This window comes from Hyperolius riggenbachi, chromosome 12, assembly GCF_040937935.1.
Source record: "Hyperolius riggenbachi isolate aHypRig1 chromosome 12, aHypRig1.pri, whole genome shotgun sequence".
NCBI lineage: Eukaryota > Metazoa > Chordata > Amphibia > Anura > Hyperoliidae > Hyperolius > Hyperolius riggenbachi.
In genome coordinates this window covers 30,649,326-30,667,788 of record NC_090657.1, presented here as the reverse complement: position 1 = coordinate 30,667,788, position 18,463 = coordinate 30,649,326, and the positions used below count along the sequence as shown (strand labels likewise).

Sequence of the window (18,463 nt, the reverse complement as noted above, 5' to 3'; positions counted from 1 at the left end):
ACAATAACGCTGGCCAGCTTCCCTGCTCGCTACACAGCTTTTTCCAGTTGGACAGAACAACTGCCATTCACTAAGTGCTTTTGAAAATAAATAAATCCCTGAGAATCCCCTATGAAGAGATGGACTAATCCAAAGTCTGTCACTTCTGTCAGATTTCTACTGCCTACTGTAAGTGACAGCAACATAGGAGAAAAGTCATTTATGGCTCATTTTACTCTGGAAAAAAAGGATTTTTTATTTGTTTATGTTTGCATATATTTTACATTTTAAATTTTTTCGCCGTAGTGCCCCTTTAATATCTGATTGTATGTAAAAAGCAGCGGTGGGCCAAAATTTTGTATATGCGAAATATCGCATCGAAATTCGCAATTAGACATCGTAATCGTAATGCGAAATTTCAGAGAAAATTGTAATTAATTTCGTATGTAATAGTAGTATTTCAAAATTTTGCAGAATTTTGCAGAATTTTGTGCCGATTTTAGAGCTTAATAGCAAGGCCCCCATACATGCTTTTGCTACCAAAATTGTTACATATGTTAAAGTGACACTTAAGCGTAAAAAAAAATGAGTTACTCACCTAGGGCTTCCCTAAGCCCCCTGCAGCTGATCGGTGCCCTCGCCATGTGTCTCTGACTGTCCTGTCCACGCCGGCGGCTACTTCCGGTTTCGCCGTCACCGTCCGGCCGTCAGGCTGGAAACGCGAGTGATTGTTCGCGTTCCCAGCCACAATATCTCCCCCTATGCTGCTATTGCGGCCTTCCTTGCTACAAGCAGTATAGGGGGCGATATTGTGGCTGGGAATGCGAAGAATCACTCGCGTTCCCAGCCCGTCGGGTCCTGGCGGTGAAACCGGAAGTGGTCGCCGCCAGGGACGGGAGCATCGCAGAGACACGACGAGGGCACCGATCAGCTGCAGGGGGCTGAGGGAAGCCCCAGGTGAGTAAAACTCTTTTTTTTTTTTTAGGCTTAAGGTTCACTTTAACCACTTGCCGACCGCGCACTCATACCGCGCGTCGGCAAAGTGGCAGCTGCAGGACCAGCGACGCAGTTCTGCGTCGCCGGCTGCAGGCTAATTAATCAGGAAGCAGCCGCTCGCGCGAACGGCTGCTTTCTGTCAATTCACGGCGGGGGGCTCCGTGAATAGCCTGCGGGCCGCTGATCGCGGCTCGCAGGCTAAATATGAACACAAGCGAAATAATCCGCTTTGTTTACATTTGTACAACGCTGCTAACAGTAGCAGCGTTGTACTGGATCAGCGATCCCCGGCCAATCAGCGGCCGGGGATCGCTGTCACATGACAGGCAGGAGCCTGTTAGAGGCTGCACAGGACAGATCCGTTCCTGTGCAGCCTCCAATCTCCGGGACAGGGAGGGAGGAGAGGGAGAGGGGGAATCCTGCGGTGGAGGGGGCTTTGAGGTGCCCCCCCCGCCAGCCACACGCAGGCAGGAGTGATCAGACTGCCCCCTGCACATCATCCCCCTAGTGGGGAAAAAAGGGGGCGATCTGGTCGCTCTGCCTGATATTTGATCTGTGCTGGGGGCTGTAGAGCCCACCCAGCACAGATCAGCAAATACAGCGCTGGTCCTTAACCTCCCCGGCGTTCTATTGAGATCGCCAGGGAGGCTGCGGGAGGGTTTTTTTTTTTAATTAAAAAAAAACTATTTCATGCAGCCAACTGAAAGTTGGCTGCATGAAAGCCCACTAGAGGGCGCTCCGGAGGCGTTCTTCCGATCGCCTACGGCGCCCAGAATAAACAAGGAAGGCCGCAATGAGCGGCCTTCCTTGTTTTGCTTAGATCGTCGCCATAGCGACGAGCGGAGTGACGTCATGCACGTCAGCCGACGTCCTGACGTCAGCCGCCTCCGATCCAGCCCTTAGCGCTGGCCGGAACTTTTTGTTCCGGCTACGCTGGGCTCAGGCGGCTGGGGGGACCCTCTTTCGCCGCTGTTCGCGGCGGATCGCCGCAGAGCGGCGGCGATTAGGCAGCACACGCGGCTGGCAAAGTGCCGGCTGCGTGTGCTGCTTTTTATTTGAAGAAAATCGGCCCAGCAGGGCCTGAGCGGCAGCCTCCGGCGGTGATGGACGAGCTGAGCTCGTCCATACCGCTCAGGAGGTTAAGGGGGGGTAAAGGCTGGGTCATCAAGTGGTTAAGCAGAATAGTGGGGATAAGTCACAAAAATAATTTTTTGAAAAGACCTTGTAGTTTTTGAGAAACTTGATTTTAAAATGCAAAGAAAAATTATTTTTAAACGGTATTTTTTCTAAGTTTAAAACCCATTTTTTTACTTGCATTTTTAAAATCGAGTTTCTCAAAAACTATAAAGTCTTTTTGCAAATTCTTTTTTTTGCCTTGTACCCACTATTCTGCTTAACATATGTACCAATTTTGTTATCAATAGATTGTATGGGGGTTTAGCTATTCACTGCTAAAGTCATCAAGAAATTACGCGAAATTTCACGAAATTTTATGCAAAATTACGAATGACTACATGAAATCAATTGAATTTGCTAATCGTAATTACATATAAGCGTAATCGCGAACATGTACATGAAATTCAGTGAAATCCTAACTTGTTTACTACGATCATCACTAGTAAAAAGAAAGATGGCTATTAATACAGATACCTACCGGTACTTTGCATATTAAAAAGGATGGCTGATCGGAAATGCCGTTTTCCGATTCCATCGAAAATCCAATTTCTGAAAATGATGAGTACCGATACCTCAGCATAACAATGGTAATCTGAATTCCAATTTCCAAATTCCAAGTCATGTGATTTATCTAAAACTTAGGCCAATTGCCTAAAACTTTGGCCAATCACCTAAAACCTAGGCCAATCACGAGACTCGGAAAATCGAAAATACTCAGTAGCACTGGACCAATTGGAGACTGTGGTGATTTACCGCTAAAATCTGAAAACTCCAAAATTTTAGGCCAATCGGAAGACTCAAAAATACTTGAAAAAGCACTGCTAGGCAAGAGTGTTATCCACTACACCACCAGCTAAAGATCACTGTTCCCCTGCATACAAAAGTAAAAAAAAAAGTAAAGAGAGAGTATTTCAGACTGTTGGGAAGTGAGCAGGCAGCTATAGGATGTGGAGGAGTAGACAAAGATAACCTCTGTTCCTCGACTGTCACTTTACATTCCAGGCAGATATATACAAGTTTGAGTTCAAAGTACACATTCTTAGGATACAGCAATAAGTTTAGCTATATAGCTATTTATTTGTATAGTGATTATCTTTCAGAGCACTTTACAGAGTCCATAGTCATGTCCCTAACTATCCCTTAGAGAAGATCACAATCTAATCCATATCTTAGTCCACTGTTCCTACCAGGGCTGGATTTACCATAAGGCACTGTAGGCATGTGCCTACAGGCGCCTGATGATGGAAAGGCGGCTCACTCCTCTCCCTGAGTGCCTCTGTCCCTCCTTCCATATGCAGAGTCCCAAGCAAAGCATAAATGAGAGGTTACTCACACAGCTCTCGGCATCCACTGACGAAATCGAAAATCAGGGGGCACCACTAGCTATTTATTTCTGTGGTTAGCTCTGGCTCCCTAATACTAAGGGGCACCTGTAGCTACATATGATGGGTAAGAGGGAAGTGACAGCTGAGACAGCCAACACACTTGCGGTGCAGTTTGGTGGGGCTTGTAGGTTCATGGATGGCAACTGTCTATGTTTGCCAGGACATCTGAGCCTATAGGCTCCTGTGATGTAAACCTGGACCTGGTTCCTACCGTAAGGCCATTTTGGGGGAACTAATTAACTTATTAGGATGATTTGGGGATGTGGGAGGAACCCACGCAAACATAGGGAAAATATACAAACTTCATGCAGATAGCATCCTGGTGCAAATTTGAACCAGAAAACTAGCACTGCAAGGCAAAATCACTACCTTCTACACCACTTAATTTGTAGTACATTTTAGAATTTACAGAGGCATCTGAACAGAAATCCGCCAATCATTATGAAGCCATGTTTGTTATTTTAATACATGACTTTAAGCATACATACTAGGATGATTGAGCCTTTCTGTATGTGTATAAGGGTGGCGGCCAGACAGCACCTAGGATATCTGACTTCATTATCGCAAATTCGCCACCCAGCCAGCCGATAAGAAATCAGCTGATAAGCAGAAGAAAGAACTAACCCGGGCTTCAATAAGGCAGCAATCACATCTTTCGGCTGTCTGCGAGCAACACAGGCCAAGCAAGGCCTGATGGGTGGACAGGAATGGGCTCCTTAAAGAGTTTGTAGCTGCTATTTGTTTCCATCTATTAAGCAGATACCTTTGGTTTCCACCCATGGCTACCACTTCCAGAAGCAAAACCAGTACTTGTCCAAGCCACGTTGTCCAAGGTCACATTGCACTTACTATGATTGGATACTTTTAACCAGCTTTCATGAGTTGTTCATGTTGGGGCACAATAAAACATTCATGCCCAGTGAATTGGATGGAATTTGTAATCGTTTTATTACATTCAAGAATTATTTTTGCAGTCTTGCCTTGTCAAAGATCTTAAGATCTTCTGAAATTTGGAGTGACATTAGATTAGAGGCATGTTGGAAGACCAGGAGTTTATCGGGAGGGCAGTTCTATTCCTATGTTCCTTTGTAGAGGTCAGAGATCTTCCAAATGTTTTAATAATCTTAGTTAGCCCAGATGTAAGATGAGAAAGAACTCTAGATGGATTCATTGGTATGAAACAGAACACCATAACTTGATAAGTAACTATAGAAACACAACAATCATTCCATGTTGGCACTAGCTGATTTCAAACTATGACTCAGACTCAAACAGCCTACAGTGGCTTTTCCACTGTAGCTAATTAGTTGTGGATTCCCCAGGTAGACTTGCGGTGTGATTTTACGGAAAGGATTTAGCTGTCTTATATAGAACCTCTTTCACCTAATCTTCACCTAATCTTCAATTATCGTTATCATTTTCAGAAATCTGCAATCCACATTTAAAAGGGAGAACTATAATGTCTCAGGTCATACCCAACCATGTTTTGCGAGTGGGACAAACAACAGTCTGCATGGCTCCAAAAGAGGATGGAGGTAGTTTCAGACAAACTGTCCACCCAAAAGGCATATCAATGGCTACTAAATGTATGTACTTCAGTTCAGAAACGTGTGTTGGCCAGATGACAACACAGGTCAGTGGCCACAGGTTGGCTGAAACGGCTCGTTATGGTGGACCACATTCTGGTTCTTTTAACATGACTACTGAGAAAGGGTCCATTGCCATGAATGGTCACAAAGGAAGTAACGGCGTTAACCAGCACAAGTTTATGAATGGATCAGAAGCAGACATCAACGAAGAAGAGCCATTGTCTCCCTCACTGGACATTTCCATAGAAAACCTGAACCAACTTATCTTAGAACTGGATCCCACCTTCCAACCTTTGCCTATTAATACAGAGGTGGCTAAAAAGAGACACGAATCCGTAGCATGTGGACAACTACCTGCCAAGACTACAAGTCCTCCAGGTAAGAAAGTAGAACTTTGAATTTAAGTCTTTGGAACTGCACCCCAATCCTGTTTCTCAAAGTCTATGAAAAATGTAGCCTGATGACAGTTAATACAACAGAAACTGTAAATATATTACTATGTAAAACGTTGTCGTATAAATGGTCCATTTTTGCTTGGACAGTGTGTATGACCTATGGATGTCCAAAAAGGACCCAATGCTTTCTTGATTTGTTGGCCCAGTTTGCTATTTGGCTGAGGTCTAGGCCATTTAGAGTTAGACTTGAGTATCAACAGCACTTTCACTTGTCAGCACCACTCCTTGTAGTACGTTGATGTGACTATTTCTTTCCCTCTTCCATTTGAGACGAGAGAAGAAGTTAATAAACCAGGAGTGCAGTTTCTTCTCATGAACCATAATATAAATGGTATTAAAAAAAAGCAGTTCAGTAAAAGAAACTCCCTAACATCACCTCATGTCATGTGGATGATAATGTGGGTGGCTGTAATCAGCAGCAATACTTCATCTATATGTTCTCAGGACTATTGTTGTGTGAAGTGGCAGTATGTGTCACACACTGTTATGTTATTGTATACATTGTTACCAGGTTACTACAGTTATATTTATCTGCTATCTTACCCATAAAATAATCTGCAGAAGTGTCTCAAATGTGTCTCAGAAGCATAATATATTGCTTTCCTAAGGTTCATATGACGTTACCTGAAGGCTTCGTTTTGGTGGAGACAATGCCTAATGCTAGGAATACACGGTTCGCTTCTGAAGTGATAAGATGGTTCGAGAGATAATTTCCCACATGTCCGATCTCCTGTTCGATCATTTCGCCGCTCAATCTCTGATAGAAGTGAATGGAAAAAAATAAGAAAAACGAGCGGAAGATAAGAGAATCAACTGCAGAATCGAGCGGCAAAAACGATCGAGAGGAGAATTGAGCGCCAGAAACAAACTGCGTATTCCCAGCATTAGACTCCTTTCACACTGCACATAAAAATGTTCTGTTTGTCGGAACTTAACGGAACAGATCCAAATGGATGCAAAGCAATAGGATCCATTCATATCAGTCCTTTTGGAATGGATGCGTTCTTATCGTTCCGAAAGTGGAATGCAAGTTTGGGTCCTAGACAAATTTTCTGCATCAGCGGGATGAAGCGATTGGTGGCGGAGACCAACGGCTGCTCACCGCAAATGTTTTGCAAAGTGCTCGCCTGCTGCCGCAGGAGTCCCTGCACGGAAGAAGCAGTGGTATATCCCAGAGCCTCAGCAGAAACTGATCAGGCTTCCATTGTTTTTCAGTAGACCAATGGGAATCGTCCCTCCCGGGGCGCATTCTTATTGGTTCACTGAGTAGTGGACCAATGAAAATCCTCCCTGGAGCTCATCGAGGAGTCCCGTTGGTCTTTTACAAACCAATGCGAGCCGGATGCATCTGATGGGGCTCAGGATTGGTATACCTGCATTTCTAGCGTGCAGAGGATTTGAACGGTGGCAGCAGTGGGGAATAAACACGAATGTGGCAGTGACAGATACCGAATGTGCCTTCTGCGGGGCTCCAAATTGGCCAGAAACCACTCTGTCTATCAAGGAAACAGGGCCGGCGCTTCCATAAAGGCAAGGGGGCAATTGCCCCGGGCCCCTGAGCGCTGCCGGACCCCCATACTGCCAGACCCCCGACCTCCACCTTAACTCTGACGAGCTCCCTGGGGCCCCTGCATTATAACAGCATTGTGATCTCGCCTGTTCTGGGGGCCGGCACGCTGTTCTGGTTATTTCATGCTCCCCGTCTTCATATCTCACTGCCTGCCTCTTCTGACCGACACGTCACCACGCAACATGTGCTGGATCACAAGAGGCAGACAGCAGGAAGAAGACAGGCGCAGCACGCCACCGCCGGGACAGGCGAGATACCAATGCTGTTATAGTGCAGGGGTCCTGGGAGGCATGTCAGTAAAGGGGGGAGATCGGGCGGTGGCAGCTGGCTTGGGGGCCCAGGGGGCTGAGTTTGCAGAGGGGGCAGGTTACCTTTGCCCCATCAGGCATTGAACCGGCCCTGTGAGGAAAAATGGTGTTTTAGGAGCCTACGAAGGTGGCCTTTGTCCTCCTGATCAAGATCCCAGTATCTTTTGTGGCAGCTACATATTTGCATTACATGAAAGCAGGAGCGTTGCTAGGATCCTAAATAGGCCTGCCCAGTGCCCAGCATAATGTTGGGTGAAGCCCCCTCTACATTAGCACAACAAATAAATAAATGCAGCATATCACATAAATAGGCAGTGCCACTTAAACATAACTAGGCAGAGTTACCTGGCTTCTGTAGAGGCTGGTCTGGCTTTCTGCTGGGCGGGCTGCCCTGCTCTCAGGTTATCTGTCAGATCCTCCATAGCATTCCCTGACTTTCTCATGGGCATCCAATTGAGACACTACAACTCCCAGCATGGCCCCCTAGAAGAACCTCAGTTCCCTGCATGTCCCCATAAAGGCACCACAGCACCCAGCATGGAACCACAGCGCCCAGCATAACCCCCACTGATGCATCACAGCTCCGAGCATGGCTGCCGTTGAGGCACCACAGCTCCCAGCATGCCACCTTAGAGGCTCTACAGCTATGACTCTGCCTGAGGGACATTCAGGGCATCCCAGAAAAGATCCGTGGCACGTGCCACCGGTCTTTGGGGCTAGCAACGCCCCTGCATGAAAGCTTTCATCTGAGCTGAGAACTGATTTAAAAGACTAGTGATTGTTAGAAGAACCCATTAGTGTACAGGTGTCCTACTGTAATGGCAGCTCACACTGTACATCTAAAGCATTTCCAGTATAGCTCACAGCACGTGTTTCAACAGCTTAATAACCTATTTGGCTGGAAATCCCCTGTAATAACCAATAGCAAGAGGCCACCAATGAGCTATTCATTGATATAAGATTCAATTCAAACATGTTGCATGACTGCTGCCAAACCCAACCAGCACATTATTCAGCTACCCCGGGGCTTGGCAAATAGAGAGAAGAGGCACAGTACTGACTTGTTGTAAGTCTGTGATCGTTATGAAATATGATGCCCGGAAGGCTTGCTTGTTCTAATTAAATCAGCCCTGCCCAGTTAGGTAGCAGGAGCTATTTCAATGTGAAATATTTGTCTTACTGTAAACTCCACAAAGGAGCAGTCATATTCCAGGCTTGTGCCTGCCGGGACGGGATTGGCCGATGATGTCACAAGGTGTGCTGACAATCAGACGGTGGAGAAATGTAGAGTCATCATGGCCATTGCTAGGTAAGACTAGCACTGTCATACAGGTGGCCTTGCTAAGGGTGACAGATGCATGACTTAAAAGTCTGCTCGTGCATAATCTAGTTTTTTTTATTTCATTTCTCTTTTTCCATGTTTTTCAATATTATGATTAAAAAAAAAATCTTCTCCTGATTTTTCTCCTAGGAGATAATTTTTCATAACTTTTTGCAATTGAACAAGTACCAAAACATAGGCGGAAAAGTACTATGAAAGCTACTTTTTAAAATAACACTTAGGAGAAAACTCAGGAGAAAAACTTAATTGCATATGGGCCCTTGTTTTTTAAATGACCGTATTGATTACTCCCTTCAACTATCCGTTCATGAGATAAACAAACAGGGAGATCTAATATGTGATATAAATAGGTAAGGAGATATAAATCATGAGTTAAAGGGGCACTATGGCGAAAAATTGTAAAATTGTAAATATGTGCAAACATAGACAAATAAGAAGTACGTTTTTTCAGAGTAAAATGAGCCATAAATTTCTTTTCTCCTATGTTACTGTCACTTTCAGTAGGTAGTAGAAATTGACAGAAAAGACAGGTTTTGGAATAGTCCATCACTTCATAGGGGATTCTCAGCAAGGCTTTTATTCCCTAAAAAGGATTTAAACAATGAGGCTGGCCAGCTTCCCTGCTCCTTACACAGTTTTTTGGCAGTTGGACGGAGCAACTGCCATTCTAAGTGCTTTTGAAAATAAATAAATCCTGGAGATGGACCAGTCCAAAACCTGTCGCTTCTGTCAGATTTCTACTACCTACTGTAAGTGACAGCAACATAGGAGAAAAGTCATTTATGGCTCATTTTTCTTTGCAAAAATTTTACTTTCTATTTGTCTATGTTTGCACATATTTTAAATTTGACTATTTTTCGCCATAGTGCCCCTAAGACACATCAGCCCATATGCAATTCACTTTTTCTCCTATAAAAATAGTTTTGATAGTACTTTCCCACCTACTTTTTGGTATGTATATCAGAAGCCAAGCCGTGACCCAGGAAGTACTCCTGGGTCGCGGGTTGGCTTCTGATTGGAGGAAGCTAGCAGAGGCGGGGATCGGTGGGGGGGGCTGTAATGGAAGCAGCAATGCGGAGGAGGCTGATTGACAAGCCTCAGGTAAACAGAACGGCTAGAGCCTGGGGGGGGGGGGGAGACGGACTAGCAGCAGCAATGCAATAGAAGGACACAGGGGCGTGTCATTGTGCACATGACATGCCTCTGGGTCTTATTAAGATTTAAAAATTCCGCCTCAGGTTCTCTTTAAAAAGGAACTCCAGTGAACATAATGTAATTAAAAAAAGTGCTTCATTTTCACAATAATTATGTATAAATGATTTAGTCAGTGTTTGCCCATTGTAAAATCTTTTAAATCCCTGATGTACATTCTGACATTTATTACATGGTGACATTTTTACTGTTGGCAGGTGATGTAGCTGTTGCTTGCTTTTTTGGCAGTTGGAAACAGCTGTAAACAGCTATTTCCCACAATGCAACAAGGCTCACAGACAGGAAACTGTCAGGAGTACCTCGGTACTCAGAGCTTCTTGTGGGAGGGGTTTCACCACAATATCAGTCATACAGCGCCCCCTGATGGTCTGTTTGTGAAAAGGAATAGATTTCTCATGTAAAAGGGGGTATCAGCTACTGATTGGGATGAAGTTCAATTCTCGGTCACGGTTTCTCTTTATGGACAGATGAAATGCAGCTTAGCTGCAATCTGAGGGGTGGGTGAAGAAGGCAGCTGAGAATCTTGGGGTTTCCTTGGGGCACAGAAAATAAATTATTATAGGTACGTTTAAGCCAACACCTGTATACTGTGTATGGTGTTAAAGAGACACTGAAGCGAAAAAAAAATGATGAAATTATGATTTGTATGTGTAGCACAGCTAAGAAATAAAACATTAAGATCAGATACATCAGTGTAATTGTTTCCAGTACAGGAAGAGTTGAGAAACTCCAGTTGTTATCTCTATGCAAACAAGCCATTAAGCTCTCCGACTAAGTTAGGGCTTGTTTCCACTGTTGCGACGCGATTTCGGCCGCATTCCGACGCTTGTAAAAACGCATGCGGATGCGTTTCCACATGCGTTTTTACCCGCGATTTCGCCTGCGATTTCGCATGGCAGGGTGCCATGCGAAATTAACCATGACACTGCCAGGGCTAAATAAAATTGAAAAAGGTGCGAAATCGCACGCGAAATCGCGGGTAAAAACGCATGTAACAAACGCATGCGTTTTTACTATTAAATACATTAGCGGCGATTTGCACGGATTCCCGACGCAGGTGAAATCGTTGGCTCTTTTGTGCGTTTTTTTCACGCTGAAAAAAACGCACCTCAACAACGCTACAGTGGAAACAGGCCCATCCACTTGTATTACATGTGCGGATCTGCATGCGTTGGACGCATGCAGATTCGCGATAGTGGAAACGAGCCCTTAGTCGTGGAGAGGGCTGTTATCTAAATTTTATTATCTCAACTGTTCCTGGACTATTTACTTTTCCTCTGCTAGAGGAGAGGTCATTACTTCACAGACTGCTCTGAAAGAATCATTTTGAATGCTGAGTGTTGTGTAATCTGCACATATTATAGAATGATGCAATGTTAGAAAAAACACTATATACCTGAAAATAAAAGTATGAGAATATTTTCTTTGCTGCTAATCTTCTAGTAATTATTCATAGTACACAACCAATTCACTATATCATATTTTTTTTTTTTCGCTTCAGTGTCTCTTTAAGGAGGGACTCCAGTGAAAATAATGTAATAAAAAAAGTGCTTCATTTTTTTTTATGTATAAATGATTTAGTCAGTGTTTGCCCATTGCAAAAGCTTTCCTTTCCCTGATCTACATTCTGACATTAATCACATAGTGACATTTTTACTGCTGGCAGGTGATGTGATGAGCTGCTGCTTGCTTTTTTTCAGTTGGAAACAGCTGTAAACAGCTATTTCCCACAATGCAACAGGGTTCACAGATAGGAAACTGCCAGGAAAAGGGTCCTCACAGTTTCCTGTGGGAGGGGTTTCACCAAAATATCAGCCATACATGATCAGTTTGTGAAAAGGAATAGATTTCTCATGCAAAAGGGGGTATCAGCTACTGATTGGGATGAAGTTCAATTCTTGGTCGGAGTTTCTCTTTAAAGCAGTTGTTTTAATTAGAGAGGAACAAAGCAAATTCTATTTCAATCATCTTTCAACAGCAATGCATTTGTTGGTTACATTCCTTTACAGATGAATGAAAACATGAGTGTGTCTGCCCTAAACAGGCATTTTGTGCATCATGAGCTGGAGTTTCCTCCAAGACTTTTGGTGTCTGCTTTAGGACAAAGAGCCCTAAAAAGATCTCTCCTGGTGTCCATCATTTTGTAGGGAAATAAAAAGCAATCACAGACACACAGGCCTAATTTCCTTTTGAAAGCGGACCTGAACTCAGAACTTCCTCTCTGCTCTAAAAGATAAAAAAAAGATAAGCAACAGCATAATATCCTTGGAAGAAAAACATTTCTTTGTTACATCTGATACAAATCATGCCCAAAAAAAAACCTGCAGTGTGTTTACTTCCTGTTCTCATGAAAGCAGATATAGGGTTAACATCCTGTGTTTACCAATCACCTCTCTGCCATGGCAGGCAGCTGACACAGATGAGGGATTAACTTACAACTTGTGCATAGTCAAAGATGAGGGGGGATTAGACAGGCTAATCTCTCTAAGTACGTAAAGGGTGCATTTCTCTATGTTTTCTTTCTGTCCTGTGCAAACGTTAAAGAGAAACTCCGACCAAGAATTGAACTTTATCCCAATCAGTAGCTGATACCCCCTTTTACATGAGAAACCTATTCCTTTTCACAAACAGACCATCAGGGGCACTGTATGGCTGATATTGTGGTGAAACCCCTCCCACAAGAAACAAGAAAAGTACGTACTTTTGGCAGTTTCCTGTCTGTGAACCTTGCTGCATTGTGGGAAATATCTGTTTACAGCTGTTTCCAACTGCCAAAAAACATGCAGCAGCTACATCACCTGCCAGCAGTAAAAATGTCACCATGTGATAAATGTCAGAATGTAAATCAGAGATGATTTTACAATGGGCAAACACTGACTAATTCATTTATACATAATTATTGTAAAAATGAAGCACTTTTTGATTACATTATTTTCACTGGAGTTCCTCTCTAAGTTCCGCTTTAACTGAAATATCAGTGTTGCCTCAAAATGGCTTTTGTTCATTGTTGCTGGCTCAACTCTGCCCTACTAATAATCTTAAGAGGATATCTTAAACTTTGATTCACCTAGGAAATTAACTACGTCCAAGACAGGAAGCACAGGAAGAGCTATGATTGTTAACCCCCTCCACAGCCGCCTGACCATGTCTAAGTACAAAGAACAGACAGACAGAACGCTGTTGTCACTATATGGAGGTCATGGGGGCTCTTAAAAGGTGCTCAGTACCTCCAGTCTTGCTTGATTAGCTGAGCTTTGTTGCTTAGACAGGACTGCGCGCAGGTACCAGCATGTCTGACATCTTCAGCTCACTGGAAAGAATTCATCTTTTCAGACGTCAGACTGCACTTTCCACAGTGGATTATCTCTCTGTATGCTTTAGGCAAAGGACTGAAAAGAAAAAAAAAAACATGTATAGATAATTGATGTTTTGATGTTTAATAAACTGATATAAAACTGATGTAAAATATTCTGTCAAAAGGGAACTTGAAGTGAGAGGAATATGGAGGCTGACATATATTTTTTTTTAAGGAGGCACTTCAGCCTAAACAAACTTACTGTCATTAAGTTACAATACTGTAGTTATGTTAATTAAAATAGATAGGTAATATAATCTCTCACCCACCCTGTTTTAAGAACAGTACTTCTTATTTGTCTATGTTTGCACGTATTCAAAATTTTAAAAATTTTCGCCATAGTGCCCCTTTAAGTTATTGGCCCTGTCAAAACTAAGTGTGGTCCAGCCAGCTTCGTCTTACCACAGGAAACACCCTTTCTGCTCATTGTGGTAAAAATAAAATTATTGCATTTTTTCAAAAACTTGCCTCAGTAATTACAAAATTCAAGTGAACAAATTCTTGTTTTTCTCAGCAGCAATAAAATGTGTGGAGATGAATCCTACAAGAGCAGTTACCCAGGAACGTGTCCAGCAATCTTCAAATCCCACCACAAAGTTTGAAGGAATATTAATAGCTCGCGGAACAGAGAGTAGTAACAGCTCTCCTAGCGGAAGCCTCATCTTCAGCGAACCTCAAACTTACATCAACAGGCAACAGGGTCAGCATCAAAATCACAGCCAAGCCACGCAAATCATCGCTGTCCCAAATCCAAGGCCAAATCACCACTCCTCTGTTCTGTCCTCATCATTTGGCTCAGACAGATATTGCACCAGTGATATGTCCATGATGTCCACCAGTCCTGGGTCAGACACCAGTTACATTTTAGGAAGGTAAGATCTAAGAATTAGTTACCATTTATTCCAGAATGTGATGTCTTAACAGTTCCACAAGTTAGAACGTTTAGAAATGCAAATTATAATACCCACCAAGCATTTAACGAGTACTGTTGGTCAGACCCTGACCTGACCTGCCCACTGAGCCGGCCTAGGCTTTGATTAGATAAACAACCTTAATGACAGATTCCTGTAAAAAAAATATTTTAGCCTTGGGTGACATGAAAAGGATTAGAATATAAGTCAAGCTATTATTACTTTCTTTGCCCCCTTCAGAAACCCTTGGTTCATTTTCTGTCCTGACAACAAGATATTATGGTAAATATCTAAAGGACAGTAGTAACAATAATAAAAATATATTGTCATATAAAACAGGAAAAAAGTTTTGATAATATGGTGATGAATATGACTGTCTGTCAGGATTTAATTGCAGTCCCTCATTACTGTCTCTGTGGTCTTTGGAACACATACTACAGGCCTGATTTGTTAAAGGACCATTGTTGTGAAAAATGTAAAATTCAAGATACATACATACATGGCCGGATTTCAGGCAAGGCCGCATAGGCCATGGCCTAGGGCACCAGGAAAGCAAGGGGCGGGCTTTGGGCAGCAAAGTGATAGTAACAGTTAGCCTGCCAAACATTTATCCTGCTTCACAGAGTTTGCACATAGTGGTGGGTGGCTACTAACAGCTGAATATTGCGCTGAAGGGATGAAGGGGCAGCGATCAGGCACCTTACAGTGATCTCTGAGCTGCCAGTCACTCACTGAATGTGCTGCTCGCCAAGAAGCTTACAATATCATCCCTGCCATCATGTCACTAACTGTCCTCAGAGAAGCCTACAATCTACTCCCTGCCGTGTGTGTGTGTGGGGGGGTTAGGATGCTGACGGTCGGGGGGGGGGGGTGCAGCTGTTGATAGTGGGCCTTGGGCAGTGAAAAGTATAAATCAGGCCCTGCATACATATAAAATGTACCTTTCTCCCAGTGTAAAATGCAGTTTAAATTACTTTTCTGCCATGTCACGTACAGTAGGTAGCAAAAAGCTGACAGATCTGACAGGTTTTGGACAAATCCAATACGGATTCTCAGTATTACCTTTATTCTTTACAAAATCATTCCCTGGAAAGGATCTGTACAAAGATGTCAGTTAGCCTCCCTACTCATGTGCATACTGTTCTGGCACTTGGATGAAGCAGCTGCAGTTCAGTAAGTGATTTTGCAAATAAAGAAATACCCAAGAATCCCTTCTTGATGAGATGGACTAGTCTAAAACCTGACAGATCTGTCAACCTGATAGATTGTAACTACCTTCAGTAAGTGACAGAGAACATTAATTTATAGTGCATTTAACTAGGTAAGAAATGTACATTTATATGTACGTATTTAAAATTTGCCAATTTTTCATGATCACTGTCCTTCAACAGGACGAGACATGTGGGAATGTTTCCCTAAGGGTACATATGGCAGGGACAGCATAACAGACTGACAGATGTTCAAACGCCTTCTCAACTCTCTCCAAAACTAACAAAACAAACTTTGCCTTTAGTTAGATTTAAGCTCCTAATCTTGTCTTTTGGTGTTGTTCTTTTGTGAATCAACAATACAGGTGAAATGATGTACAGCATGCTTTTTTTTAATTTTCTGCAGCACTCAGTCTCTTCCAAACGACGAGTCTGATGGTCATCAATTCTCTTCAAGCCCATCTGGCTCTGTGGGCTCATTCTGCAATCTAAACAGCCCTGGGATAATGTCGCCCACCACCCCCCTGCTTCGCTATGACCACAATGGCATTTTCAGTTATTCCAAGATGTTCCCTCATGCTTCTGCCAAAGGTCATGCCAACAGCTGCCCTCCATCAGTCAATAATTCAAGCATGGACATCCCAATCCTTCTGGTCAATGGGTGCCTAGAAAATGGGGACCTCTCCCCCAAATCCTCCAGAGGTTTCTTCAATGGACCCAGAAGAAGAAGCTCCACCAGTTTTAACAAAACGTCCTCTGAATCCTCTATACCGACATGCTCAGACAGTGAGTATCTTCTAAGTTCTCAAATACTGCTTTAGTATCAAGTGCTGAAATGAATATGCATTATTTTATTATTACCTTATGACCTTAATTTGAAGGTTGATCAGTTTGCTTTCGTTTACCTCCTCAGGCTCTGTAAAAGATGGCCAGACTGGAATGAAGTTTGTTATGGACACTTCTAAGCTTTGGTTTAAGCCCAACCTTACAAGAGATCAAAGTAAGATCTTCCAGACTGAGTACTTTTTTGTCAAATTTAAGTTACTGTATATACTTAAATACAAGTCGACCTCGTGTACAAGTCGACTCCAATATTCAACCCTCTTAAGCTGGATTTTTTTATTGACTCAAGTATAAGCCTACCCAGCAAAGTTAATGGCTGCACTTGGGGCTCAGGAGGGGTTAATGACTGCACTGCATACAGTATTACAGCTATTAACCCATCCTGTCCCTTAAAGGGATACTGTAGGGGGGTCAGGGGAAAATGAGTTGAACTTACCCGGGGCTTCTAATGGTCCCCCGCAGACATCCTGTGCCCGCGCAGCGACTCCCCAATGCTCCAGCCCCGCCTCCCATTCACTTCTGGAATTTCAGACTTTAAAGTCTGAAAACCGCTGCGCCTGCGTTGCCGTGTCCTTGATCCCGCTGATGTCACCTGGAGTGTACTACACAGGCCTAGTATGGTCTGTGTCTGCGCAGTACGCTCCTGGTGACATCAGCGGGAACAAGGACACAGCAATGCAGGCACAGTGATTTTCAGACTTTAAAGTCAGAAATTCCAGAAGTGAACCGGAGGCGGGGCCGGAGCATTGGGGAGTGGCTGCGCGGGCACAGGATGTCTGCGTGGGACCGTTAGAAGCCCCGGGTAAGTTCAACTCATTTTCCCCCGACCCCCCTACAGTATCCCTTTAAGTGCAGCCAATAAGTGCTCCAAGTCCTCAAGTGCTGCAATTATTCACTCCCTTTTATGCAGCCCAGTATTTCCCCTCTGCCCCTTTCCTTGTTAATTGTTGTGGCCAGGACTTTCAGATCTGTGTTTTCTTGGCATTTCCTTTCCTCAAAGTGTCACTTACCACTGGGTAAATTACTGCAAATGGGAATGTCACTATTAGTACACACATTACTCAGTTTGCTCAGTGTTGCCCGTGACTCGTGTATAAGTCGACCCCTCTACTTTTATGGAGTAAATCAGACCTAAATTTCTAGACTTATACTCGAGTATATACAGTAACTTTTAATGTAAATTCAAAATTGTGATGACTCAAGTATAATCTTTCTCAATAACGAGTGCAGCCATCATTTCTCCATATATGTTGAGTCATCTATTTTGTTTTGTTTTTACATATAATTTTTAACCAAAAGCCTCTCTCACTTCCCTGGTGATTCATAGTGGCGTTGGAAATATCAATCTATCATGCATATGGGCAAGCAGTTGATGAATGTAATGAGACAGGAACCGAAACATATAAAAACATGTTTAAAGGGAATCTGAAGTGAAAGTACATTTATGAGATTATAAATTATATGTGTAGTACAGCTAAGACATAGAACATTAGTAGCAGAGATGTGAGTCTAATATTGTTTCCAGTACAGGAAGAGTTATGAAACTAGTTGTTATCTATGCAAAAGAGCTTCTCTGAGCTCTCCAACCTAACTTGGGTCAAAAACAGTCCGAGTATTTTCTGAAGCACTTGTACATCAAAGAAACAGTGAGACACTGCTTCATATAAGGTTTTACTGCAGGGAAGTTCAAAGGATCATTAGCTCTGCTCTGTTTCATAGTTTAATATACAGAGTATTGTTTGTAAACAGCAAATATAACAGAATGATGCAATGTTATATATAAAAAGGCTATATAACTGAAAAAAAGAGTTTCTTTTATTTGCTTTTCTTTGTTATTAATTATCCATACTACACATACAATTCATTACAGGGGCGTAACAATAGGGGATGTGACCCCTGCCCCACTAGGGCCCGCACAGGGCCTTTTTTGGGGGGCAGGAGGGTCACAACATAAAAGGAGAGTGTGGCAGATCAGCGGGGAGGGGGAACATTTGCCCCCCTCCCTCACCTCGGGCTCTCCTCTTAGCGCTCCCCCTCCTGCAATCATTAGTGGCAGCGGGCGGCAGCAGGCTGAACACATACCTCCATCGCGCAGGAGGTCTCCGATTAGTAAGAGCTTCATGTTACTTCCTGT

General features: G+C 43.3%; 1 protein-coding gene across 2 annotated transcripts in view; it reads left to right on the top strand.

Annotated features, from left to right (window-relative positions):
- TNS4 (tensin 4) overlaps positions 1 to 18,463 on the top strand; it is a 39,214-nt gene that overhangs the window by 3,310 nt on the left and 17,441 nt on the right. The window contains exons 2-5 of one of the 2 annotated variants that reach the window (XM_068264618.1): positions 4,961 to 5,503; positions 13,885 to 14,239; positions 15,893 to 16,272; positions 16,400 to 16,486. In XM_068264618.1, the coding sequence (XP_068120719.1) occupies positions 4,996 to 5,503; positions 13,885 to 14,239; positions 15,893 to 16,272; positions 16,400 to 16,486 (1,330 nt within the window). In that variant the 5' untranslated portion in view covers positions 4,961 to 4,995. Of the gene's footprint in view, positions 1 to 4,960; positions 5,504 to 13,881; positions 14,240 to 15,892; positions 16,273 to 16,399; positions 16,487 to 18,463 lie in introns of both variants that reach the window. The other variant, XM_068264617.1, reaches the window with a different exon arrangement.